The sequence below is a fragment of the Nerophis lumbriciformis genome, linkage group LG09 (genome assembly GCF_033978685.3).
Source record: "Nerophis lumbriciformis linkage group LG09, RoL_Nlum_v2.1, whole genome shotgun sequence".
Taxonomy (NCBI): Eukaryota; Metazoa; Chordata; class Actinopteri; order Syngnathiformes; family Syngnathidae; genus Nerophis; species Nerophis lumbriciformis.
Window position 1 is genome coordinate 4,960,244 of NC_084556.2, and position 26,204 is coordinate 4,986,447.

General features: G+C 42.4%; 1 protein-coding gene across 2 annotated transcripts; it reads left to right on the plus strand.

The window, feature by feature from the left end:
* The first annotated feature begins 2,448 nt into the window (after positions 1–2,448).
* Positions 2,449–26,204, plus strand: lrrc32 (leucine rich repeat containing 32). Of its 2 annotated transcripts, XM_061962736.2 has the most exons (3): positions 2,449–4,948; positions 12,951–13,044; positions 21,844–26,204. In XM_061962736.2, the coding sequence occupies exons 2-3, from the start codon at positions 12,955–12,957 to the stop codon at positions 23,707–23,709; spliced, it is 1,956 nt and encodes a 651-aa protein (XP_061818720.2). In that variant the 5' UTR covers positions 2,449–4,948; positions 12,951–12,954; the 3' UTR covers positions 23,710–26,204. The 2 variants fall into 2 exon arrangements, with proteins under 2 accessions (XP_061818720.2, XP_061818721.2); XM_061962737.2 differs by lacking the exon at positions 12,951–13,044.

Sequence of the window (26,204 nt, forward strand, 5' to 3'; positions counted from 1 at the left end):
CACACACACACACATATATATATATATATATATATATATATATATATGTGTATATGTGTGTGTGTGTTTAAGTTTTAGATATATATATATATATGTATACACATACACACACATACATGTGTGTGTGTGTGTGTGTGTGTGTGTATATATAGTATATATATATATATATGAATATGTATATATATATACAGTATATATATACATATACATACAATATATATATATATACAGTATATATAAATTTATATACAGTGGGGCAAAAAAGTATTTAGTCAGCCACCGATTGTACAAGTTCTCCCACTTAAAATGATGACAGAGGTCTGTAATTTTCGTCATATGTACACTTCAACTGTGAGAGACAGAATGTGGAAAAAAAATCCAGGAATTCACATTGTAGGAATTTTAAAGAATTTATTTGTAAATCATGGTGGAAAATAAGTATTTGGTCACTTCAAACAAGGAAGATCTCTGGCTCTCACAGATCTGTAATTTCTTCTTTAAGAAGCTCTTCTGTCCTCCACTTGTTACCTGTATTAATGGCACCTGTTTGAACTTGTTATCTGTATAAAAGACACCTGTCCACAGCCTCAAACAGTCAGACTCCAAACTCCACTATGGCCAAGACCAAAGAGCTGTCAAAGGACACTAGGAAAATAATTGTAGACCTGCACTAGACTGTGAAGAGTGAATCTACAATAGGCAAGCAGCTTGGTGTGAAAAAAATCAACTGTGGGAGCAATTATCAGAAAATGGAAGACATACAAGACCACTGATAATCTCCCTCGATCTGGGGCTCCACGCAAGATCTCATCCCGTGGGGTCAAAATGATCATGAGAACGGTGAGCAAAAATCCCAGAACCACACGGGGGGACCTGGTGAATGACCTGCAGAGAGCTGGGACCAAAGTAACAAAGGTTACCATCAGTAACACACTACGCCGACGGGGAATCAAATCCTGCAGTGCCAGACGTGTCCCCCTGCTTAAGCCAGTGCATGTCCAGGCCCCTCTGAAGTTTGCCAGAGAGCACATGGATGATACAGCAGAGGATTGGGAGAATGTCATGTGGTCAGATGAAACCAAAATAGAACTTTTTGGTATAAACTCAACTCGTCGTGTTTGGAGGAAGAAGAATACTGAGTTGCATCCCAAGAACACCATACCTACTGTGAAGCATGGGGGTGGAAACATCATGCTTTGGGGCTGTTTTTCTGCTAAGGGGACAGGCCGACTGATCCGTGTTAAGGAAAGAATGAATGGGGCCATGTATCGTGAGATTTTGAGCCAAAACCTCCTTCCATCAGTGAGAGCTTTGAAGATGAAACGTGGCTGGGTCTTCCAGCATGACAATGATCCCAAACACACCGCCCGGGCAACGAAGGAGTGGCTCCGTAAGAAGCATTTGAAAGTCCTGGAGTGGCCTAGCCAGTCTCCAGACCTCAACCCCATAGAAAATCTGTGGAGGGAGTTGAAAGTCCGTGTTGCTCGGCGACAGCCCCAAAACATCACTGCTCTCGAGAAGATCTGCATGGAGGAATGGGCCAAAATACCAGCTACTGTGTGTGCAAACCTGGTAAAGACCTATAGTAATCGTTTGACCTCTGTTATTGCCAACAAAGGTTATATTACAAAGTATTGAGTTGAATTTTTGTTATTGACCAAATACTTATTTTCCACCATAATTTACAAATAAATTCTTTAAAAATCCTACAATGTGAATTCCTGGATTTTTTTTTTCAAATTCTGTCTCTCACAGTTGAAGTGTACCTATGATGAAATGAATGAATGACCTCTGTCATCATTTTAAGTGGGAGAACTTGCACAATTGGTGGCTGACTAAATACTTTTTTGCCCCACTGTATATATGTATATATATATATTTATATATATATATATATATATAATTAGACTTTTTTTTTTATTATTATAGTGGACTTATCTCAAAATGTTGACAATATCTCAAAATTGTCATCTTTTTCTTTCAAAATTATGACCATCTCAAAATGTTAACTTTTTTTTCTCCTCATAATTGACTTATCTCAAATATTTAAATTATTATGACTATCTCAAAATGTTTACTTTATCTCGATTTATCTTAAAATATGACTACTAACATTTTCACTTATTTTGTAGTTGACTTATCTTAAAACTTTGACTCTCAAAATTGTACTTTTCATGCCATAATTATGACTATCCAGTACATCATTTTGTCTTTTTTTTTTTAAATCTCATAATTGACTTATCTTAAATGTTGAAATTATTATGAGTATCTCAAAATGTTTACCTTACCTCATAATTAAGATTTATCTCAAAATATGACTTAACATTTTCACTTATTTTATAGTTCACTTAACTTGAAATTTTGACGCTAAAATTTTTTTACGCCATAATTATGACTTATCTCAAAATCATGACTTATCATAATGTTTACTTTTTCTTTCATGATTAACTTATTTTAGAATTTCGACACCTTATGTCATAATTATGAAGTATCTCAAAAATATGACTCAAAATGTATACTTTTTAATCTAATAATTGACTTATCTCAAAATGATGATATCAAAATGTAGCATTTTTTTTATGTCATATTTATGATTTACCTTGGGAATATATTTTTCTTTCCGTGGCGTAAAGGGGAATCCAAAGATTTTGACTCGCTAAAGAGAAAGTAGCTGATCTTTGACTAGCGTTTTTTGTAAGTATGTCCTTAAAAACAGCAGGGTGGTCCTGTCATAAAACTTGTGTTTGTGGCAGTAGGTCCTTTTAAAAAAACAGCAAAGCGTTCCTGTCACTTTGGGATCTTTGACTAGCGTTTTTTGTAATTATGTCTTTAAAAACAGCAGGGTGGTCCTGTCATATAGAGGATTCTTCACTCAGTAGGTACTTAACAGAAAAGTATTCCTGTCAGATGGAGGATCTTTAACTAGTGCTTTTTGACAGTAGATCCTTAAAAACAGCAGTGTGGTCCTGTCACATTTGGAGGGGGATCTTTAACTGGAGTTTTTGACAGTAAATACCTAAAACAGCAGAGTCCTCCTGTCACGCCAGGTATATTTGACTAGTGTTTTTGATAGTAGGTCCTTAAAGCAGCAGGGTGGTCCTGTCATAAAACTTGTGTTTGTGGGAGTAGGTCCTTAAAAAAAACAGCAAAGTGTTCCTGTCACTTTGGGATCTTTGACTAGCGTTTTTTGTAAGTATGTCCTTAAAAACAGCAGGGTGGTCCTGTCACATTGGGAGGGGATCTTCGACTGGAGTCCTCCTGTCACGCTGGGGATATTTGACTAGTGTTTTTGATAGTAGGTTCTTAAAAACAGCAGGGTGGTCCTGTCACTTTGGGATCTTTGACTAGCGTTTTTTGTAAGTATGTCCTTAAAAACAGCAAGGTGGTCCTGTCATAAAACTTGTGTTTGTGGCAGTAGGTCCTTTTAAAAAAACAGCAAAGCGTTCCTGTCACTTTGGGATCTTTGACTAGCGTTTTTTGTAATTATGTCTTTAAAAACAGCAGGGTGGTCCTGTCACTTTGGGATCTTTGACTAGCGTTTTTTGTAATTATGTCCTTAAAAACAGCTGGGTGGTCCTGTCATATAGAGGATTCTTCACTCAGTAGGTACTTAACAGAAAAGTATTCCTGGCAGATGGAGGATCTTTAACTCGCGTTTTTTGACAGTAGATGCTTAAACACAGCAGTGTGGTCCTGTCACATTGGGAGAGGATCTTTAACTGGAATTTTTGACAGTAAATACCTAAAAACAGAAGAGTCCTCCTGTCACACTGGGGATATTCGACTATTGTTTTTGATAGTATGTCCTTAAAAACAGCATGGTGATCCTGTCATAAAACTTGTGTTTGTGGCAGTAGGTCCTTAAAAAAAACAGCAAAGCGTTCCTGTCACTTTGGGATCTTTGACTAGCGTTTGTTGTAATTATGATTAACTTATTTTAGAATTTCGACACCTTATGTCATAATTATGAAGTATCTCAAAAATATGACTCAAAATGTATACTTTTTAATCTAATAATTGACTTATCTCAAAATGATGATATCAAAATGTAGCGTTTTTTTTTATGTCATATTTATGATTTACCTTGGGAATATATTTTTCTTTCCGTGGCGTAAAGGGGAATCCAAAGATTTTGACTCGCTAAAGAGAAAGTAGCTGCTCAATGCAATGTCTTGGTCTGACCAGCAGAGGACGCTGTTTAATGTTATAGACAAGCGGTTGGGAATCCCGGGAAATTTGTAGCAAAGAGATACATGTTTTTGTCACCTGAACAGCAAACCTCAACAATAAAGGTGTCGATTGTGAAACTGAAAGTGTGCAGAGTTGCTGAGCAGGTAAGACCTATCTGGTTTATATTTTCATTTAAATGTGTTTTCTCGCTTTTTAGCAACCATTGATTGGAAAACCTTTTGACATGCACTTCCAATATTTAGTCATTGTTGTTCATTGACTGTTTGTTTCCCTTGTTTTGCTGTTTTTGCAGTCAAGACAAACATGATGACTTGACAAATAAAAAGTAAGTTTTTCTAAAAAAAAAAAAAAGGCAGATGTGACCTGTGATTCTAAAATGCCCCAAATTCCTATTGGACTTTTGTATTGTAGCAAGAAAAAGTGTGCATGGTAGTGATGAGAGGAGGGTCGGTCTTCTTGAAATGAGGGCCCCTTTTTAAGGAGGAGGAGGGAGCAGGGGGTGGTCTTGGATGGAGGGGAGGGGACCGGAGGGGTTGGCGAGGCCTGGCCCCTTTTTTCAGGATGTTCTCACAGGATGTTGATGGCTGGAAGCATCAGTCCGAGTCAGCTGAGAGAGAGACCGCAGTCTTTTGGTTCCTAGTAGTCGCTGTCATAACTATTTTTGTTTGTGTGTGTGTGTGTGTGTGTGCGCAGCTGAGGATGTGAAATCAACGTGGTCAGGAACCGCCGGGAGGACGACAACTCTGCTGGGAGTCAGGTAATTAGGGCCCGCCATGGCCCATTGCAAAAGGACTCCCACAGGGAGTCCTTATGCAATGGGACATAAGGACCTATTGTTATTGTAAGGTTTTATTATTATTCTTTCTTTATTCTTCCGCCGCCTCTTCGAGCACTAATTTGACCCACTTAACATGCTTCAAAACTCACCATATTTGACCCACCCATCAGGACCTGCGAAAATTGTCTTTTAATAAAAAAAAAAACCCCGCAAAAATCAAAATTGCGCTCTAGCGCCCCCTAGGAAAAAAAACAAAACAGAATGCCTGTAACTCCCACTAGGAAGGTCGGAGAGACATGAAACAAAAACCTCTATGTAGGTCTGACTTAGACCTAGTTCTCATAATTGTATATCCTCGGGCTAAAATCAACAGGAAGTTGGCAATTCCCCCTTCAAGACAAAAAAGTACTAAAAACAGTCACTTTTGCCTCTTTGAGCTGTAATTTCACCCTCTTAACATGCTTCAAAACTCACCAAACTGAACACACACATCAGGACTGGCTAAAACTGTAATCTAATGAAAAAACCTAACCCCAAATCTAAAAATTGTGCTCTACAGCAATTTTTTTATAAAACGAACAAAAAACTGCTACTCGGATTAAATAAAATACAAAACTGCCTGTAACTCCCACTGGGAAGGTCGGAGAGACATGAAACAAAAAACTCTCCGTAGGTCTCACTTAGACCTACATTTCATAAATTGACAACCCCCAGCAAAAATCAACAGGAAGTTTGCTATTCCCCCTTCAAAATAAAATTTTTGGAAAAACCGGTCACCTTCCTTCAAAATCTATCTCCTCTGAGCGCGTTTGTCGTTTCGCCTTCAAACTAACACAGGTGAGAGATAAAACCCTTGTGATTAAAAGTATAGATGGGATTTTTAATACCTGCTCCGGTTTTGATTTTATGACCCTTCAAAGACCCGCTGCACTGATGCTCCTGCGGTGCTGTTTTTCTAAGATGGCTGCTCAAAAGCAGGAATAACCAACGTGCCCACACAATGCAGACAAGGTAGGTACACTAGACAAAAGTCTTGGGGCACTTCAGACTAAAAGTAGACAAAAGTATTGGGACACTTAGGACTAGCACCTGCCAAATACGCGGGCCCGAACAACGCTGCTTGCAGCTTTAATTGTTTTTGTTGTCCTTAGGAAGGAAGGCGCTGTTGTTTGGGATGTGTCATCACAGCAGATGACTTAAAAATAGCAGCGTTCTTTTGTCATGGCGTTTTTTGATAGTATGTCCTTAAAAACAGCAGGGTGGTCTTGTCATAAAACTTGTGTTTGTGGCAGTAGGTCCTTAAAAAAAACAAAACAGCAAAGCGTTCCTGTCACTTTTGGGATCTTTGACTAGCGTTTTTTTCTTAGTATGTCCTCAAAAACAGCAGGGTGGTCCTGTTGTATAGAGCAGTGGTTCTCAACCTTTTTTCAGTGATGTACCCCCTAATCAGAGCAAGGCATTTTTGGTTGGAAAAAAAGGGATAAAGAAGTAAAATACAGCACTATGTCACCAGGTTCTGATTTATTCAATTGTATAACAGTGCAAAATATTGCTCATTTGTAGTGGTCTTTCTTGAAAAGATAGGTTTTTATTTATATTTATAAAGGATTTTTGAATTGTTGCTATTTTTAGAATATTTAAAAAAAAAATCTCACGTATCCCTTGGCATACCTTCAAGTACCCCCATTTGAGAACCACTGATATAGAGGATTCTTCACTCAGTAGGTACTTAACAGAAAGGTATTCCTGTCAGATGGATGATCTTTAACTAGCGTTTTTTTGACAGTAGATCCTTAAAAACAGCAGCGTGGTCTTGTCACATTGGGAGGGGATCTTCTACTGGAGTTTTTGACAGTAAATACCTAAAAACAGCAGAGTCCTCCTGTCACACTGGGGATATTTGACTAGTGTTTTTAATAGTAGGTCCTTAAAAACAGCAGGGTGGTCCTGTCACTTTGGGATCTTTGACTAGCGTTTTTTGTAAGTATGTCCTTAAAAACAGCAGGGTGGTCCTGTCATAAAACTTGTGTTTGTGGCAGTAGGTCCTTTTAAAAAACAGCAAAGCGTTCCTGTCACTTTGGGATCTTTGACTAGCGTTTTTTGTAATTATGTCTTTAAAAACAGCAGGGTGGTCCTGTCACTTTGGGATCTTTGACTAGCGTTTTTTGTAAGTATGTCCTTAAAAACAGCAGGGTGGTCCTGTCATAAAACTTGTGTTTGTGGCAGTAGGTCCTTTTAAAAAACAGCAAAGCATTCCTGTCACTTTGGGATCTTTGACTAGCGTTTTTTGTAATTATGTCTTTAAAAACAGCAGGGTGGTCCTGTCATATAGAGGATTCTTCACTCAGTAGGTACTTAACAGAAAAGTATTCCTGTCAGATGGAGGATCTTTAACTAGCGTTTTTTGACAGTAGATCCTTAAAAACAGCAGCGTGGTCTTGTCACATTGGGAGGGGATCTTCTACTGGAGTTTTTGACAGTAAATACCTAAAAACAGCAGAGTCCTCCTGTCACACTGGGGATATTTGACTAGTGTTTTTGATAGTAGGTTCTTAAAAACAGCAGGGTGGTCCTGTCACTTTGGGATCTTTGACTAGCGTTTTTTGTAAGTATGTCCTTAAAAACAGCAGGGTGGTCCTGTCATAAAACTTGTGTTTGTGGCAGTAGGTCCTTTTAAAAAAACAGCAAAGCATTCCTGTCACTTTGGGATCTTTGACTAGCGTTTTTTGTAATTATGTCTTTAAAAACAGCAGGGTGGTCCTGTCATATAGAGGATTCTTCACTCAGTAGGTACTTAACAGAAAAATATTCCTGGCAGATGGAGGATCTTTAACTCGCGTTTTTTGTAATTATGTCTTTAAAAACAGCAGGGTGGTCCTGTCACTTTGGGATCTTTGACTAGCGTTTTTTGTAATTATGTCCTTAAAAACAGCTGGGTGGTCCTGTCATATAGAGGATTCTTCACTCAGTAGGTACTTAACAGAAAAGTATTCCTGGCAGATGGAGGATCTCTAACTCGCGTTTTTTGTAATTATGTCTTTAAAAACAGCAGGGTGGTCCTGTCACTTTGGGATCTTTGACTAGCGTTTTTTGTAATTATGTCCTTAAAAACAGCTGGGTGGTCCTGTCATATAGAGGATTCTTCACTCAGTAGGTACTTAACAGAAAAGTATTCCTGTCAGATGGATGATCTTTAACTAGCGTTTTTTGACAGTAGATCCTTAAAAACAGCAGCGTGGTCTTGTCACATTGGGAGGGGATCTTCTACTGGAGTTTTTGACAGTAAATACCCAAAAACAGCAGAGTCCTCCTGTCACACTGGGGATATTTGACTAGTGTTTTTAATAGTAGGTCCTTAAAAACAGCAGGGTGGTCCTGTCACTTTGGGATCTTTGACTAGCGTTTTTTGTAAGTATGTCCTTAAAAACAGCAGGGTGGTCCTGTCATAAAACTTGTGTTTGTGGCAGTAGGTCCTTTTAAAAAACAGCAAAGCGTTCCTGTCACTTTGGGATCTTTGACTAGCGTTTTTTGTAATTATGTCTTTAAAAACAGCAGGGTGGTCCTGTCACTTTGGGATCTTTGACTAGCGTTTTTTGTAATTATGTCCTTAAAAACAGCTGGGTGGTCCTGTCATATAGAGGATTCTTCACTCAGTAGGTACTTAACAGAAACGTATTCCTGGCAGATGGAGGATCTTTAACTCGCGTTTTTTGACAGTAGATGCTTAAAAACAGCAGTGTGGTCCTGTCACATTGGGAGAGGATCTTTAACTGGAATTTTTGACAGTAAATACCTAGTCCTCCTGTCACACTGGGGATATTCGACTATTGTTTTTGATAGTATGTCCTTAAAAACAGCATGGTGATCCTGTCATAAAACTTGTGTTTGTGGCAGTAGGTCCTTAAAAAAAACAGCAAAGCGTTCCTGTCACTTTGGGATCTTTGACTAGCGTTTGTTGTAATTATGTCTTTAAAAACAGCAGAGTGGTCCTGTCATATAGAGGATTCTTCACCCAGTAGGTACTTAACAGAAAAGTATTCCTGTCAGATGGAGGGTCTTTAACTAGTGTTTTTTTGACAGTAGATCCTTAAAAACAGCACGGTGGTCCTGTCACATTGGGAGGGGATCTTCTACTGGAGTTGTTGACAGTAAATACCTAAAAACAGCAGAGTCCTCCTGTCACACTGTTGTCTAGTGTTTTTGATAGTAGGTCCTTAAAAACAGCAAAGCATTCCTGTCACATTGGGGATCTTTGACTAAGGTTTTGACAGTAGGTCTGCAAAAACAGCAGAGTGGTCCTGTCATATAGCGGATTGTTAACGTGTTTTTTGTGGCAGTAGGTACTTAACAGCAAAGTATGCCTGTCACAAAGAAGACCTTTGACTAGCATTTGTGACAGTAAATCCTTAAAAACAGCAGAGTCATGGGGGATCTTTGACTAGTGTTTTTTACAGTAGGTTCCAAAAGTGTCACATCTGATCCCCTGATCGTTGACTAGCGTTTTTGGCAGTAGATCCTTAAAAACAGCCAGGTAGTCCGGTCACATAAGGGGATCTTTGACTAGCGTTTTGACAGTAGGTCCTAAAAAAACAGCTGAGTCCTCCTGTCACATACGGGGTTTTTGACCAGCGTTTTTGGCAGTATGTCCTTAAAAACAGCCAGGTGGTCCTGTCACATAGGGGATCTTTGACCAGCGTTTTTGACGCTAGGTCCTAAAAAACAGCAGAGTCCCCATGTCACATAGGGGATCTTTGACTAGTGTTTTTTTTTTTTTTTACAGTAGATCCCAAAAGTGTCACATAGGGGATCTTTGACCAGCGTTTTTGACAGAAGGTCCTAAAAACAGCAGCGTCCCCATGTCACATAGGGGATCTTTGACTAGCGTTTTGGCAGTAGGTCCTAAAAAACAGCAGTCCTCCTGTTACATAGAGGATCTTTGACTAGCGTTTTTGACAGTAGGCCCTTAAAACAGCAGAATCCTGTCAAATAGGGGATCTTTGACCAGCGTTTTTGACAGTAGGTCCTAAAAAACAGCAGTCCTCCTGTTACATAGAGGATCTTTGACTAGCTGAGTCTTTCTGTCACATACAGAGTCTTTGACCGGCGTTTTTTGCAGTAGGTCCTTAAAAACAGCCAGGTGATCCTGTTACATAGGGGATCTTTGACTAGCGTTTTTGATAGTAGGTCCTAAAACAGCTGAGTCCATCTGTCACATATGGGGTCTTTGACCAGCATTTTTGGCAGTAGATCCTTAAAAACAGCCAGGTCCTTTCACATAGGGGATCTTTGATCAGCGTTTTTAACAGTAGGTTCAAAAAACAGCAGTCCTCCTGTTACATAGAGGATCTATGACTAGCGTTTTTGACAGTAGGTTCTAAAAAAACAGCAGTCCTCCTGTTACATAGAGGATCTTTGACTAGCGTTTTTGACAGTCGGCCCTAAAAACAGCAGTCCTCCTGTTACATAGAGGATCTTTGACTAGCGTTTTTGACAGTAGGTTTTAAAAAACAGCAATCCTCCTGTTACATAGAGGATCTTTGACTAGCGTTTTTGACAGTCAACACTAAGAACAGCAGTCCTCCTGTTACATAGAGGATCTTTGACTAGCGTTTTTGACAGTAGGTTCTAAAAACAGCAGTCCTCCTGTTACATAGAGGATCTTTAACTAGCGTTTTTGACAGTAGGTTCTTAAAAACAGCAGTCCTCCTGTTACATAGAGGATCTTTGACTAGCGTTTTTGACAGTAAGTCCTGTAACAGCTGAGTCCTTCTGTCACATACAGTGTCTTTGACTAGCGTTTTTGACTGTCGGCCCTAAAAACAGCAGTCCTCCTGTTACATAGAGGATCTTTGACTAGCGTTTTTGACAGTAAGTGCTAAAAAACCGCAGTCCTGTTACATAGAGGATCTTTGACTAGCGTTTTTGACAGTAAGTCCTGTAACAGCTGAGTTTTTCTGTCACATACGGGGTCTTTGACCAGCGTTTTTGGCAGTAAGTCCTGTAACAGCTGAGTCCTTAGGTCACATACAGTGTCTTTGACTAGCGTTTTTGACTGTCGGCCCTAAAAACCGCAGTCCTCCTGTTACATAGAGGATCTTTGACTAGCGTTTTTGACTGTCGGCCCTTAAAACCGCAGTCCTCTTGTTACATAGAGGATCTTTGACTAGCGTTTTTGACAGTAGGTTCTAAAAAACCGCAGTCCTCCTGTTACATAGAGGATCTTTGATTAGCATTTTTGACAGTAAGTCCTAAAACAGCTGAGTCCTTCTGTCACATACGGGGTCTTTGACCAGCGTTTTTGGCAGTAGATCCTTAAAAACAGCCAGGTGGTCCTGTCACATAGGGGATCTTTGACCAGCGTTTTTAACAGTAGGTTCTAAAAAACAGGAGTCCTCCTGTTACAAAGAGGATCCTTGACTAGCGCTTGTGACAGTAGGTCCTTAAAAACAGCAGAATCCTGTCAAATAGGGAATCTTTGACTAGCGTTTTTGACAGTAGGTCCTAAAAAACAGCAGTCCTCCTGTTACATCGAGGATCTTTGGCCAGCGTATTTGACAGTGGGTCCTATAAAACAGCCAGGTGATCCTGTTACATAGAGGATCTTTGACTAGCTGAGTCCTTCTGTCACATACAGAGTCTTTGACTAGCGTTTCTGACTGTCGGCCCTAAACACAGCAGTCCTCCTGTTACATAGAGGATCTTTGACTAGCGTTTTTGACAGTAGGTTCTAAAAAACCGCAGTCCTCCTGTTACATAGAGGATCTTTGACCAGCGTATTTGACAGTGGGTCCTATAAAACAGCCAGGTGATCATGTCACAAAGAGGATCTTTGACTAGCGTTTTTAACAGTAGGTCCTAAAAAACAGGAGTCCTCCTGTTACATCGAGGATCCTTGACTAGCGCTTGTGACAGTAGGCCCTTAAAAACAGCAGAATCCTGTCAAATAGGGAATCTTTGACTAGCGTTTTTGACAGTAGGTCCTAAAAAACAGCAGTCCTCCTGTTACATCGAGAATCTTTGGCCAGCGTATTTGACAGTGGGTCCTATAAAACAGCCAGGTGATCCTGTTACATAGAGGATCTTTGACTAGCTGAGTCCTTCTGTCACATACAGAGTCTTTGACTAGCGTTTCTGACTGTCGGCCCTAAACCCAGCAGTCCTCCTGTTACATAGAGGATCTTTGACTAGCGTATTTGACAGTGGGTCCTAAAAAACAGGAGTCCTCCTGTTACATAGAGGATCCTTGACTAGCGCTTGTGACAGTAGGTCCTTCAAAACAGCAGAATCCTGTCAAATAGGGAATCTTTGACTAGCGTTTTTGACAGTAGGTCCTAAAAAACAGCAGTCCTCCTGTTACATCGAGGATCTTTGACCAGCGTATTTGACAGTGGGTCCTATAAAACAGCCAGGTGATCCTGTCACATAGAAGATCTTTGACTAGCGTTTTTGACAGTAGGTTCTAAAAAACAGCAGTCCTCTTTGTTACATAGAGGATCTTTGACTAATGTTTTTGACAGTCGGCCCTAAAAACAGCAGTCTTCCTGTTACATAGAGGATCTTTGACTAGCGTTTTTTGACAGGAGGTCCTTAAAAAGAGCAGAATCCTGTCACATAGGGGATGTTTGACTAGTGGGTTGTAAAAAGACCGTTTGGAGATCATCCTGTCATTTAGAGGATCTTTGGCTTATATTGTCAAAGATGACCATGGCAGGTTGCCACTAAAATAATGAACAAAGACTCGCACACAAGAGATCCTCACAACATCAACAAGTAAACAAATGACAATGGTTTCATTTGTAAAGTCATCCCCTTTCTGCAGAACCAGTTTATAAAAGAGAAAAAGCCCCTTGTATGATGCGAGCCAGGGCATAAATAGCTCAGTCAAAAGTCAACCAGAAGCTCCACTTCCCTTTGGCTTCCTTTTTCGCGAGGCCTGTCATCCTGCTCTTGTGTCTATTCATGATTGATCCTTGTGCCGCAGCACCATGGCCACCTTCCCGCTGCTCCTCCCGCTCATCATGGCGTGCATGGCGTCCGCCGCTCGCCCGCCCCGCCACCGCCCTCCATGCCGCACGGTAAGTCCTGTTCACACATCTTCTCTTGCACATTCCTGTATTATTATTATTCTTTTAGGAAATATAAACACATAGCAAGGTTTATTTTAACGACCGCGAAGACGAAGTACCTAACAATCCGAGCGCTGCGAAAACCCAAACACTGTTGAAATACTTTGTGACCCCTCTTAAATTACCGACAGTAGTTGTTGTAATTGGGTGACGATCTGGGAACTCACTCGGCTTCCTGCGTTTCCAAGGAAATACTCACTAATGACCAGAAAGCGACTCACTGGTGGCTCATAAAGTGCGCAATAAGTCATGTTGAGTAAGAACGAACATGACAACACCCTAATAAAACGTTTTTTTTTCTCTCCTTTTTTGCTGTTTTTTGAAGCACAATAAAGTGATCCCTGGGCCAAAAAAAGCATGTGTGAAGAGATGTAATGTGCATATCAGGCCAGCAGGTGGCGATGAATACAGTGGTGCACATGTACAAATAGTCACTAATGTCCCTCTTTCAGATTATTTACATAGCATGAATTATTTAACGTGGACCCCGACTTAAACAAGTTGAAAAACTTATTGGGGTGTTACCATTTAGTGGTCAGTTGTACGGAATATGTACAGTACTGTGCAATCTACTAATAAAAGTTTCAATCAATCAATCAAAACCACCTGGCTGTTTTTAAGGATCTACTACCAAAAATGCTGGTCAAAGACCCCGTATGTGACAGAAGGACTCAGCTGGGGTTTTTTTAGGACCTACTGTCAAAAACGCTAGTCAAAGATTCCCTATGTGACAAGATTCTGCTGTTTTAAGGACCTACTGTCAAAAAACGCCGGTCAAAGACTCTGTATGTGACAGAAGGACTCAGCTAGTCAAAGATCCTGTATGTAACAGGAGGACTGTTGTTCTTTAGGACCTACTGTCAAAAGCGCTGGTCAAAGATCCCCTATTTGACAGGATTCTGCTGTTTTTAAGGGCCTACTGCAAAAAACGCCGGTCAAAGACTCTGTATGTGACAGAAGGACTCAGCTAGTCAAAGATCCTCTATGTAACAGGAGGACTGTTGTTCTTTAGGACCTACTGTCAAAAACGATGGTCAAAGATCCGCTATTTGACAGGATTCTGCTGTTTTTTAAGGGCCTACTGTTAAAAACGCTGGTCAAAGATCCTCTATGTAACAGGAGGACTGCTGTTTTTTTAGGACCTAATGCCGAAAACGCTAGTCAAAAGATCCCCTATGTGACACTTTTGGGACCTACTGTAAAAAACACTAGTGAAAGATCCCTTACATGGGGACTCTGCTGTTTTTTAGGACCTACTGTCAAAAACGCTGGTCAAAGATCCCCTATGTGACACTTTTGGGATCTACTGTAAAAAAAATCCCGTATGTGACCTGGGGACTGCTGTTTTTTAGGACCTACTGTCAAAAACGCTGGTCAAAGATCCCCTATGGGACAGGACCACCTGGCTGTTTTTAAGGACCTACTGCCAAAAACACTGGCCAAAGACCCCGTATGTGACAGAAGGACTCAGCTGTCTTTTTAGGACCCACTGTCAAAAACGCTAGTCAAAGATCCCCTCAGTGACAGGACCACCTGGCTGTTTTTAAGGACCTACTGCCAAAAACGCTGGTCAAAGACCCCGTATGTGACAGAAGGACTCAACTGTCTTTTTAGAACCTACTGTCAAAAACGCTAGTCAAAGATCCCCTCAATGACAGGACCACCTGGCTGTTTTTAAGGACCTACTGCCAAAAACGTTAGTCAAAAATCCCCTATGTGACACTTTTGGGATCTACTGTAAAAAACACTAGTCAAAGATCCCCTATGTGACATGGGGACTGCTGTTTTTTAGGACCTACTGTCAAAAACGCTGGTCAAAGATCCCCTGTGTGACACTTTTGGGATCTACTGTAAAAAAAAACACTAGTCAAAAGATCCCCTATGTGACAGGACCACCTGGCTGTTTTTAAGGACCTACTGCCAAAAACGCTGGTCAAAGACCTTGTATGTGACAGAAGGACTCAGCTGTCTTTTTAGGACCTACTTTCAAAAACGCTAGTCAAAGATCCCCTTATGTGACAGGACTACCTGGCTGTTTTTAGAGATCTACTGCCAAAAACGCTGGTCAAAGTTCCCCTAAGTGACACTTTTGGGATCTACTGTAAAAAAAACACTAGTCAAAAAATCCCCTATGTGACATGGGGACTCTGCTATTTTTTAGGACCTACTGTCAAAAACGCTGGTCAAAGATCCCCTATGTGACACTTTTGGGATCTACTGTAAAAAAAAAAAACACTAGTCAAAAGATCCCCAAAGATCCCCTATGTGACAGGACCACCTGGCTGTTTTTAAGGACCTACTGCCAAAAACGCTTGTCAAAGACCTTGTATGTGACAGAAGGACTCAGCTGTTTTTTTAGGACCTACTTTCAAAAACGCTAGTCAAAGATCCCCTTATGTGACAGGACTACCTGGCTGTTTTTAGAGATCTACTGCCAAAAACGCTGGTCAAAGTTCCCCTAAGTGACACTTTTGGGATCTACTGTAAAAAAAACACTAGTCAAAAAATCCCCTATGTGACATGGGGACTCTGCTATTTTTTAGGACCTACTGTCAAAAACGATGGTCAAAGATCCCCTATTTGACAGGATTCTGCTGTTTTTAAGGGCCTACTGCAAAAAACGCCGGTCAAAGACTCTGTATGTGACAGAAGGACTCAGCTAGTCAAAGATCCTCTATGTAACAGGAGGACTGTTGTTCTTTAGGACCTACTGTCAAAAACGATGGTCAAAGATCCGCTATTTGACAGGATTCTGCTGTTTTTTAAGGGCCTACTGTTAAAAACGCCGGTCAAAGACTCTGTATGTGACAGAAGGACTCAGCTAGTCAAAGATCCTCTATGTAACAGGAGGACTGTTGTTCTTTAGGACCTACTGTCAAAAACGATGGTCAAAGATCCGCTATTTGACAGGATTCTGCTGTTTTTTAAGGGCCTACTGTTAAAAACGCTGGTCAAAGATCCTCTATGTATCAGGAGGACTGCTGTTTTTTTAGGACCTAATGCCGAAAACGCTAGTCAAAAGATCCCCTATGTGACACTTTTGGGACCTAATGTAAAAAACACTAGTGAAAGATCCCTTACATGGGGACTCTGCTGTTTTTTAGGACCTACTGTCAAAAACGCTGGTCAAAGATCCCCTATGTGACACTTTTGGGATCTACTGTAAAAAAATCCCGTATGTGACCTGGGGACTGCTGTTTTTTAGGACCTACTGTCAAAAACGCTGGTCAAAGATCCCCTATGGGACAGGACCACCTGGCTGTTTTTAAGGACCTACTGCCAAAAACACTGGCCAAAGACCCCGTATGTGACAGAAGGACTCCGCTGTCTTTTTAGGACCCACTGTCAAAAACGCTAGTCAAAGATCCCCTCAGTGACAGGACCACCTGGCTGTTTTTAAGGACCTACTGCCAAAAACGCTGGTCAAAGACCCCGTATGTGACAGAAGGACTCAACTGTCTTTTTAGAACCTACTGTCAAAAACGCTAGTCAAAGATCCCCTCAATGACAGGACCACCTGGCTGTTTTTAAGGACCTACTGCCAAAAACGTTAGTCAAAAATCCCCTATGTGACACTTTTGGGATCTACTGTAAAAAACACTAGTCAAAGATCCCCTATGTGACATGGGGACTGCTGTTTTTTAGGACCTACTGTCAAAAACGCTGGTCAAAGATCCCCTGTGTGACACTTTTGGGATCTACTGTAAAAAAAACACTAGTCAAAAGATCCCCTATGTGACAGGACCACCTGGCTGTTTTTAAGGACCTACTGCCAAAAACGCTTGTCAAAGACCTTGTATGTGACAGAAGGACTCAGCTGTCTTTTTAGGACCTACTTTCAAAAACGCTAGTCAAAGATCCCCTAATGTGACAGGACTACCTGGCTGTTTTTAGTGATCTACTGCCAAAAACGCTGGTCAAAGTTTCCCTAAGTGACACTTTTGGGATCTACTGTAAAAAAAACACTAGTCAGAAAAATCCCCTATGTGACTTGGGGACTCTGCTGTTTTTTAGGACCTACTGTCAAAAACGCTGGTCAAAGATCCCCTATGGGACAGGACCACCTGGCTGTTTTTAAGGACCTACTGCCAAAAACACTGGTCACAGACCCCGTATGTGACAGAAGAACTCAGCTGTCTTTTTATGACCCCCTGTCAAAAACGCTAGTCAAAGATCCCCTCAATGACAGGACCACCTGGCTGTTTTTAAGGACCTACTACCAAAAACGTTAGTCAAAAATCCCCTATGTGACACTTTTGGGATCTACTGTAAAAAACACTAGTCAAAGATCCCCTATGTGACATGGGGACTGCTGTTTTTTAGGACCTACTGTCAAAAACGCTGGTCAAAGATCCCCTATGTGACACTTTTGGGATCTACTGTAAAAAAAAAAAACACTAGTCAAAAGATTCCCTATGTGACAGGACCACCTGGCTGTTTTTAAGGACCTACTGCCAAAAACGCTGGTCAAAGACCTTGTATGTGACAGAAGGACTCAGCTGTCTTTTTAGGACCTACTTTCAAAAACGCTAGTCAAAGATCCCCTAATGTGACAGGACTACCTGGCTGTTTTTAGTGATCTACTGCCAAAAACGCTGGTCAAAGTTTCCCTAAGTGACACTTTTGGGATCTACTGTAAAAAAAACACTAGTCAAAAAATCCCCTATGTGACATGGGGACTCTGCTATTTTTTAGGACCTACTGTCAAAAACGCTGGTCAAAGATCCCCTATGTGACAGGACCACCTGGCTGTTTTTAAGGACCTACTGCCAAAAACGCTGGTCAAAGACCTCGTTTGTGACAGAAGGACTCAGCTGTCTTTTTAGGACCTACTGTCAAAAACGCTAGTCAAAGATCCCCTCAATGACAGGACCACCTGGCTGTTTTTAAGGACCTACTGCCAAAAACGTTAGTCAAAAATCCCCTATGTGACACTTTTGGGATCTACTGTAAAAAACACTAGTCAAAGATCCCCTATGTGACATGGGGACTGCTGTTTTTTAGGACCTACTGTCAAAAACGCTGGTCAAAGATCCCCTGTGTGACACTTTTGGGATCTACTGTAAAAAAAAACACTAGTCAAAAGATCCCCTATGTGACAGGACCACCTGGCTGTTTTTAAGGACCTACTGCCAAAAACGCTGGTCAAAGACCTTGTATGTGACAGAAGGACTCAGCTGTTTTTTTAGGACCTACTGTCAAAAACGCTAGTCAAAGATCCCCTAATGTGACAGGACTACCTGGCTGTTTTTAGTGATCTACTGCCAAAAACGCTGGTCAAAGTTTCCCTAATTGACACTTTTGGGATCTACTGTAAAAAAAACACTTGTCAAAAAATCCCCTATGTGACATGGGGACTCTGCTATTTTTTAGGACCTACTGTCAAAAACGCTGGTCAAAGATCCCCTATGTGACAGGACCACCTGGCTGTTCTTAAGGACCTACTGCCAAAAATGCTGGTCAAAGACCTCGTATGTGACAGAAGGACTCAGCTGTCTTTTTAGGACCTACTGTCAAAAACACTAGTCAAAGATCCCCTCAGTGACAGGACCACCTGGCTGTTTTTAAGGACCTACTGCCAATAACGCTGGTCAAAGACCTTTTATGTGACAGAAGGACTCAGCTGTCTTTTTAGCAAAAACGCTAGTCAAAGATCCCCTTATGTGACAGGACTACCTGGCTGTTTTTAGAGATCTACTGCCAAAAACGCTGGTCAACGATCCCCTATGTGACACTTTTGGGATCTACTGTAAAAAACACTAGTCAAAGATCCCCTATGTGACATGGGGACTGCTGTTTTTTAGGACCTACTGTCAAAAACGCTGGTCAAAGATCCCCTATGTGACACTTTTGGGATCTACTGTAAAAAAACACTAGTCAAAAGATCCCCTATGTGACAGGACCACCTGGCTGTTTTTAAGGACCTACTGCCAAAAATGCTTGTCAAAGACCTTGTATGTGACAGAAGGACTCAGCTGTTTTTTTAGGACCTAATTTCAAAAACGCTAGTCAAAGATCCCCTATGTGACAGGACTACCTGGCTGTTTTTAGAGAATTTCTGCCAAAAACGCTGGTCAACGATCCCCTATGTGACACTTTTGGGACCTACTGTAAAAAACACTAGTCAAAGATCCCCAAAGTGACATGGGGACTCTGCTGTTTTTTAAGACCAACTGTCAAAAACGCTGGTCAAAGATCCCCTATTTGACACTTTTGGGATCTACTGTAAAAAAAACACTAGTCAGAAAAATCCCCTATGTGACTTGGGGACTCTGCTGTTTTTTAGGACCTACTGTCAAAAACGCTGGTCAAAGATCCCCTATGGGACAGGACCACCTGGCTGTTTTTAAGGACCTACTGCCAAAAACGCTGGTCAAAGACCCCGTATGTGACAGAAGGACTCAACTGTCTTTTTAGGACCTACTGTCAAAAACGCTAGTCAAAGATCCCCTCAATGACAGGACCACCTGGCTGTTTTTAAGGACCTACTGCCAAAAACGTTAGTCAAAAATCCCCTATGTGACACTTTTGGGATCTACTGTAAAAAACACTAGTCAAAGATCCCCTATGTGACATGGGGACTGCTGTTTTTTTAGGACCTACTGTCAAAAACGCTGGTCAAAGATCCCCTATGTGACACTTTTGGGATCTACTGTAAAAAAAACACTAGTCAAAAGATCCCCTATGTGACAGGGCCACCTGTCTGTTTTTAAGGACCTAATGCCAAAAACGCTTGTCAAAGACCTTGTATGTGACAGAAGGACTCAGCTGTTTTTTTAGGACCTAATTTCAAAAACGCTAGTCAAAGATCCCCTTATGTGACAGGACTACCTGGCTGTTTTTAGAGATCTACTGCCAAAAACGCTGGTCAACGATCCCCTATGTGACACTTTTGGGGCCTACTGTAAAAAACACTAGTCAAAGATCCCCTATGTGACATGGGGACTCTGCTGTTTTTTAGGACCTACTGTCAAAAACACTGGTCAAAGATCCCCTATGTGACATTTTTGGGATCTACTGTAAAAAAACACTAGTCAGAAAAATCCTCTATGTGACCTGGGGACTCTGCTGTTTTTTAGGACCTACTGTCAAAAACGCTGGTCAAAGATCCCCTATGGGACAGGACCACCTGGCTGTTTTTAAGGACCTACTGCCAAAAACACTGGTCAAAGACCCCGTATGTGACAGAAGGACTCAACTGTCTTTTTAGAACCTACTGTCAAAAACGCTAGTCAAAGATCCCCTCAATGACAGGACCACCTGGCTGTTTTTAAGGACCTACTGCCAAAAACGTTAGTCAAAAATCCCCTATGTGACACTTTTGGGATCTACTGTAAAAAACACTAGTCAAAGATCCCCTATGTGACATGGGGACTGCTGTTTTTTAGGACCTACTGTCAAAAACGCTGGTCAAAGATCCCCTGTGTGACACTTTTGGGATCTACTGTAAAAAAAACACTAGTCAAAAGATCCCCTATGTGACAGGACCACCTGGCTGTTTTTAAGGACCTACTGCCAAAAACGCTGGTCAAAGACCTTGTATGTGACAGAAGGACTCAGCTGTCTTTTTAGGACCTACTTTCAAAAACGCTAGTCAAAGATCCCCTAATGTGACAGGACTACCTGGCTGTTTTTAGTGATCTACTGCCAAAAACGCTGGTCAAAGTTTCCCTAAGTGACACTTTTGGGATCTACTGTAAAAAAAACACTCGTCAAAAAATCCCCTATGTGACATGGGGACTCTGCTATTTTTTAGGACCTACTGTCAAAAACGCTGGTCAAAGATCTCCTATGTGACAGGACCACCTGGCTGTTTTTAAGGACCTACTGCCAAAAATGCTGGTCAAAGACCTCGTATGTGACAGAAGGACTCAGCTGTCTTTTTAGGACCTACTGTCAAAAACGCTAGTCAAAGATCCCCTCAGTGACAGGACCACCTGGCTGTTTTTAAGGACCTACTGCCAAAAACGCTGGTCAAAGACCTTTTATGTGACAGAAGGACTCAGCTGTCTTTTTAGCAAAAACGCTAGTCAAAGATCCCCTTATGTGACAGGACTACCTGGCTGTTTTTAGAGATCTACTGCCAAAAACGCTGGTCAACGATCCCCTATGTGACACTTTTGGGACCTACTGTAAAAAACAGTACTCAAAGATCCCCTATGTGACATGGGGACTCTGCTGTTTTGAAGGACCTACTGTCAAAAATGCTCGTCAAAGGTCCCCAATGTGACAGGAATGCTTCGCTGTTTTTACTGCTACGGTATTGTTAGGGGTCTTTAAGAAATGCTCATGTAAACAAAGGATCAATACAAGGGAGTTGTTTTTGTTAAAACCTGTAGAAGTTAGTTCTTGTATTTCCGAGGTTTGATTAAAATTCATAGACGCTAAATGTTACCCTCTGCAGGTATTGTGTAAGCGGTGAGCACTTTTCATCAAACCACAAATATGCCAAGAAAAGCTTTCACGGCCTTAGTGAGAAATCAGAGATGGAGACAGTTTTATGGGCTGTTTTTGGACTAGGAGACATTAAGGGGGGGGCTCTCTAGCCATGTGGTTTTAATTCTAAACTCAATAAGTATAATAAATATTTCAATGTGCCAGGGGGGAGAACATGGCAGAGAAAAGGGGTGTCTCCACACTAAAAGGTATTCCATCTTGGCTGTTGTGTTTCTAAATTGGAGAATTGAGATTTTTATTGGACCAATGTAATAAACGCTCTGACATACCATACGGTCTTTTTGTTGGCAGGTCCAGATGAGTGTGGCTGTCTGCAGTGATCTTAGCCTTACCAGCGCCCCCATCAACCTCCCCCCGGGCGTTCAAACGCTGGACCTCTCGCACAACCAGGTGCAGAACCTCACCCTGGAAACCCTGGCGTATCGAACGGACCTCCGTCACCTCAACCTCAACTCAAACAAGATCCTCTTCATCCAGCCCGGACTCTTTGAAAACATGACTGATCTTAAAGTCCTGGATCTGGCCGGTAATCACCTGAATGTCTTCGCGCTCTCCAAAAACAACATTGGGACTCTCGCAGCCGTGGAGACTCTTGATCTGTCGAGCAACGGGTTGTACACCGGGATGTCCGATTTCTTAATCGCGGACTCTCCGTCACTGCTGGAGCTGTCCTTGAACAGTAACAGCATCACCAAAATAGCACAAAACACTTTCAGGGGAGCTTTGTCCTTGAGGAAAGTCAGCCTCCACAACAACGTCATCTTAGAGATCGAAGACGGCGCCTTCGACTCTCTGGATCATCTCACTGAGCTCGACTTGTCCAAAAACTCCATCACGTGTATCACGGACTTTAACCTGAGTCGGTTAAAAGTGTTAAACCTCAACCAGAACAGTGTTGAGATTTTCCAGAGCACGAGATCGACCGACGTGTACGACCTAGTATTTCTGGATTTGAGTGAGAACAAGCTGGCTCGCTTTCCGCTCCTCCCAGCGAACAACACCATCCGACATCTAGACCTTTCACGCAACCAGCTGCAGAGCGTCAACATGACCGACATGCTAGAAACGAAGACCCTTGTGGTTTTGAATCACCTGAGATACTTAGACTTGAGTTACAACCAACTCAAGGACACACCGCAGTCCTTTTTCCACACGATGACATCCCTGGAGGTGCTGAACATGAGCAACAACTGCATAGACTCGTTTTCGATCTGCGATAAAAACCTTCTACCCGCAGTGACAATCATCAACCTCAACTATAATTCTTTACAGAGACTTTCATTCGGCGAAGCTACTCTACAATCCTTGCGACAGCTTTTACTACAAGGAAACGACCTTAGCACCCTTGAACAGGAAACATTCCAAAAACTTCCAAGTCTAAACCTCCTTCAGCTCCAGGAAAACAACCTGAAAGTCTGTCCCTCGGATACAAAACCATCTCCGTCGGACCCCAACCACATCCATCCTCCAGACTGTGTCTCTTTCTCTTGCCTTCCCAATCTAAAGTCACTTTACCTTTCTCAAAACAACCTAAATAGTTTACCTTTGAGGGCATTTGCTGGCACCTGTCTGAGCCTGCTGGACTTGTCCCTCAATCCCAATTTGGAAATGCATCCTGAGTCTCTGTCCGGTCTTGAGCACACCCTAATCCACCTGTTCCTAAGGGAAAACAACATTTCCAAGCTGAACACGGACATTTCCTCCCTGACGAGCCTCAAACTCGTAGACCTGTCCACCAACCAGTTGACCAGTCTCCCCACTCTGACCAGTGAGTCGTCCATAGAAACTCTTAATCTGCAGAACAACAGCTTAGTCACTCTAGAGCACAGCACCATGGTCGCTCTGGAACGCTCGCTGAAAACGCTCTACGTGGGTTCCAACCCTCTCAACTGCTGCAGCAACCTCGGCTTCCTGTACTTGGTCCAGCACTCAGCCGTGGTGGTGCCCGACATCGAGACCGTCACCTGCCTTCTCCAGGAGGACTCGGAACCGGTCAATATAAAAAAAGTAAGCCGAGAGATGTGTCATCGACCAAAGAAAGCGAACTACATCATTGGTATCGTCGTGATCGTGATGTTCACGGCGATCACGTTGGGACTGCTGGTGAAATACTGCAAGTCGAGGAAACGGAAGCGCATCAGAAGGTTTAGCGCATGAACAACATGTAGGGAGGACTTATTACTTTTTCGAAGGGACGTGACACCTCGATTTGGGTTTTAAAATCTGTGATTTGTACGGAGTTACAAAGATTGTCCATCCATCCATCCATCTTCTTCCGCTTATCCGAGGTCGGGTCGCGGGGGCAGCAGCCTAAGCAGGGAAGCCCAGACTTCCCTCTCCCCAGCCACTTCGTCCAGCTCCTCCCGGGGGATCCCGAGGCGTTCCCAGGCCAGCCGGGAGACATAGTCTTCCCAACGTGTCCTGGGTCTTCCTCGTGGCCTCCTACCGGTCGGACATGCCCTAAACACCTCCTTAGGGAGGCGCTCGGGTGGCATCCTGACCAGATGCCCGAACCACCTCATCTGGCTCCTCTCGATGCGGAGGAGCAGCGGCTTTACTTTGAGCTCCCCCCGGATGACAGAGCTTCTCACCCTATCTCTAAGGGAGAGCCCCGCCACCCGGCGGAGGAAACTCATTTCGGCCGCTTGTACCCGTGATCTTGTCCTTTCGGTCATAACCCAAAGCTCATGACCATAGGTGAGGATGGGAACGTAGATCGACCGGTAAATTGAGAGCTTTGCCTTCCGGCTCAGCTCCTTCTTCACCACAACGGATCGATACAGCGTCCGCATTACTGAAGACGCCGCACCGATCCGCCTGTCGATCTCACGATCCACTCTTCCCTCACTCGTGAACAAAGCAAAGATTGTGCAAGAAAAAAAACTAGCAGACATTGAAACAATTTAGTGGGTATTTACCTTTTGGTAAATACCCACTAAATTGGACTACTAAATTGGCATACTCAGTGGCCTAGTGGTTAGAGTGTCCGCCCTGAGATCGGTAGGTCGGGAGTTCAAACCCCGGCCGAGTCATACCAAAGACTATAAAAGTGGGACCCATTACCTCCCTGCTTGGCACTCAGCATCAAGGGTTGGATTTGGGGGTTAAATCACCAAAAATGATTCCCGGGCGCGGCACCGCTGCTGCTCACTGCTCCCCTCAGGGGGTGAACAAGGGGATGGGTCAAATGCAGAGGACAAATTTCACCACACCTAGTGTGCGTGTGACAATCATTGGTACTTTAACTTTAACTTGGAAGTGACTGCAGTTTTCGACTAGTAACGTCTAGTCATGGTGTCCTGTTTGGTTAAAGGGGAACATTATCACCAGACCTATGTAAGCATCAATATATACCTTGATGTTGCAGAAAAAAGACCATATTTTTTTTTAACCGATTTCCGAACTCTAAATGGGTGAATTTTGGCGAATTAAACGCCTTTCTATTATTCGCTCTCGGAGCGATGACATCACAACGTGACGTCACATCGGGAAGCAATACGCCATTTTCTCAAACACCGAGTCAAATCAGCTCTGTTATTTTCCGTTTTTTCGACTGTTTTTCGTACCTTGGAGACATCATGCCTCGTCGGTGTGTTGTCGGAGGGTGTAACAACACGAACAGGGACGGATTCAAGTTGCACCAGTGGCCCAAAGATGCGAAAGTGGCAAGAAATTGGACGTTTGTTCCGCACACTTTACCGACGAAAGCTATGCTACGACAGAGATGGCAAGAATGTGTGGATATCCTGCGACACTCAAAGCAGATGCATTTCCAACGATAAAGTCAAAGAAATCTGCCGCCAGACCCCCATTGAATCTGCCGGAGTGTGTGAGCAATTCAGGGACAAAGGACCTCGGTAGCACGGCAAGCAATGGCGGCAGTTTGTTCCCGCAAACGAGCGAGCTAAACCCTCTGGATGTCTTGGCTCACACCGTCCCTTATGCCACCGAAGATGATCAAGAGAAGAATATCAACCCTAGCTTCCCTGGCCTGCTGACATCAACTCCAAAACTGGACAGATCAGCCTTCAGGAAAAGAGCGCGGATGAGGGTATGTCTACAGAATATATTAATATATTAATTAATATATTTTTTAACCGATTTCCGAACTCTAAATGGGTGAATTTTGGCGAATTAAACGCCTTTCTATTATTCGCTCTCGGATAGCAATCCGCCATTTTCTCACTTTCGTCGGTGTGTTGTCGGAGGGTGTAACAACACGAACAGGGACGGATTCAAGTTGCACCAGTGGCCCAAAGATGCGAAAGTGGCAAGAAATTGGACAAAATTTGTTCAAAATACGAGGGTGTGGGGAAAGCCGACGAAATGGTCAGTCGTATGTTCCGCACACTTTACCGACGAAAGCTATGCTACGACAGAGATGGCAAGAATGTGTGGATATCCTGCGACACTCAAAGCAGATGCTGACATCAACTCCAAAACTGGACAGATCAGCTTTCAGGAAAAGAGAGCGGATGAGGGTATGTCTACAGAATATATTAATTGATGAAAACTTTATTCATTACTCGCGGTTTTGCGTAAATTATTATACATAAACTGTGTTTACCAATAATTTAGCTTAAAAACATTAATTTTTTTCAATCATTCGAGTACATTCGGGTAGTCTTGTGTAATGCAGTATTTTGTGTCTA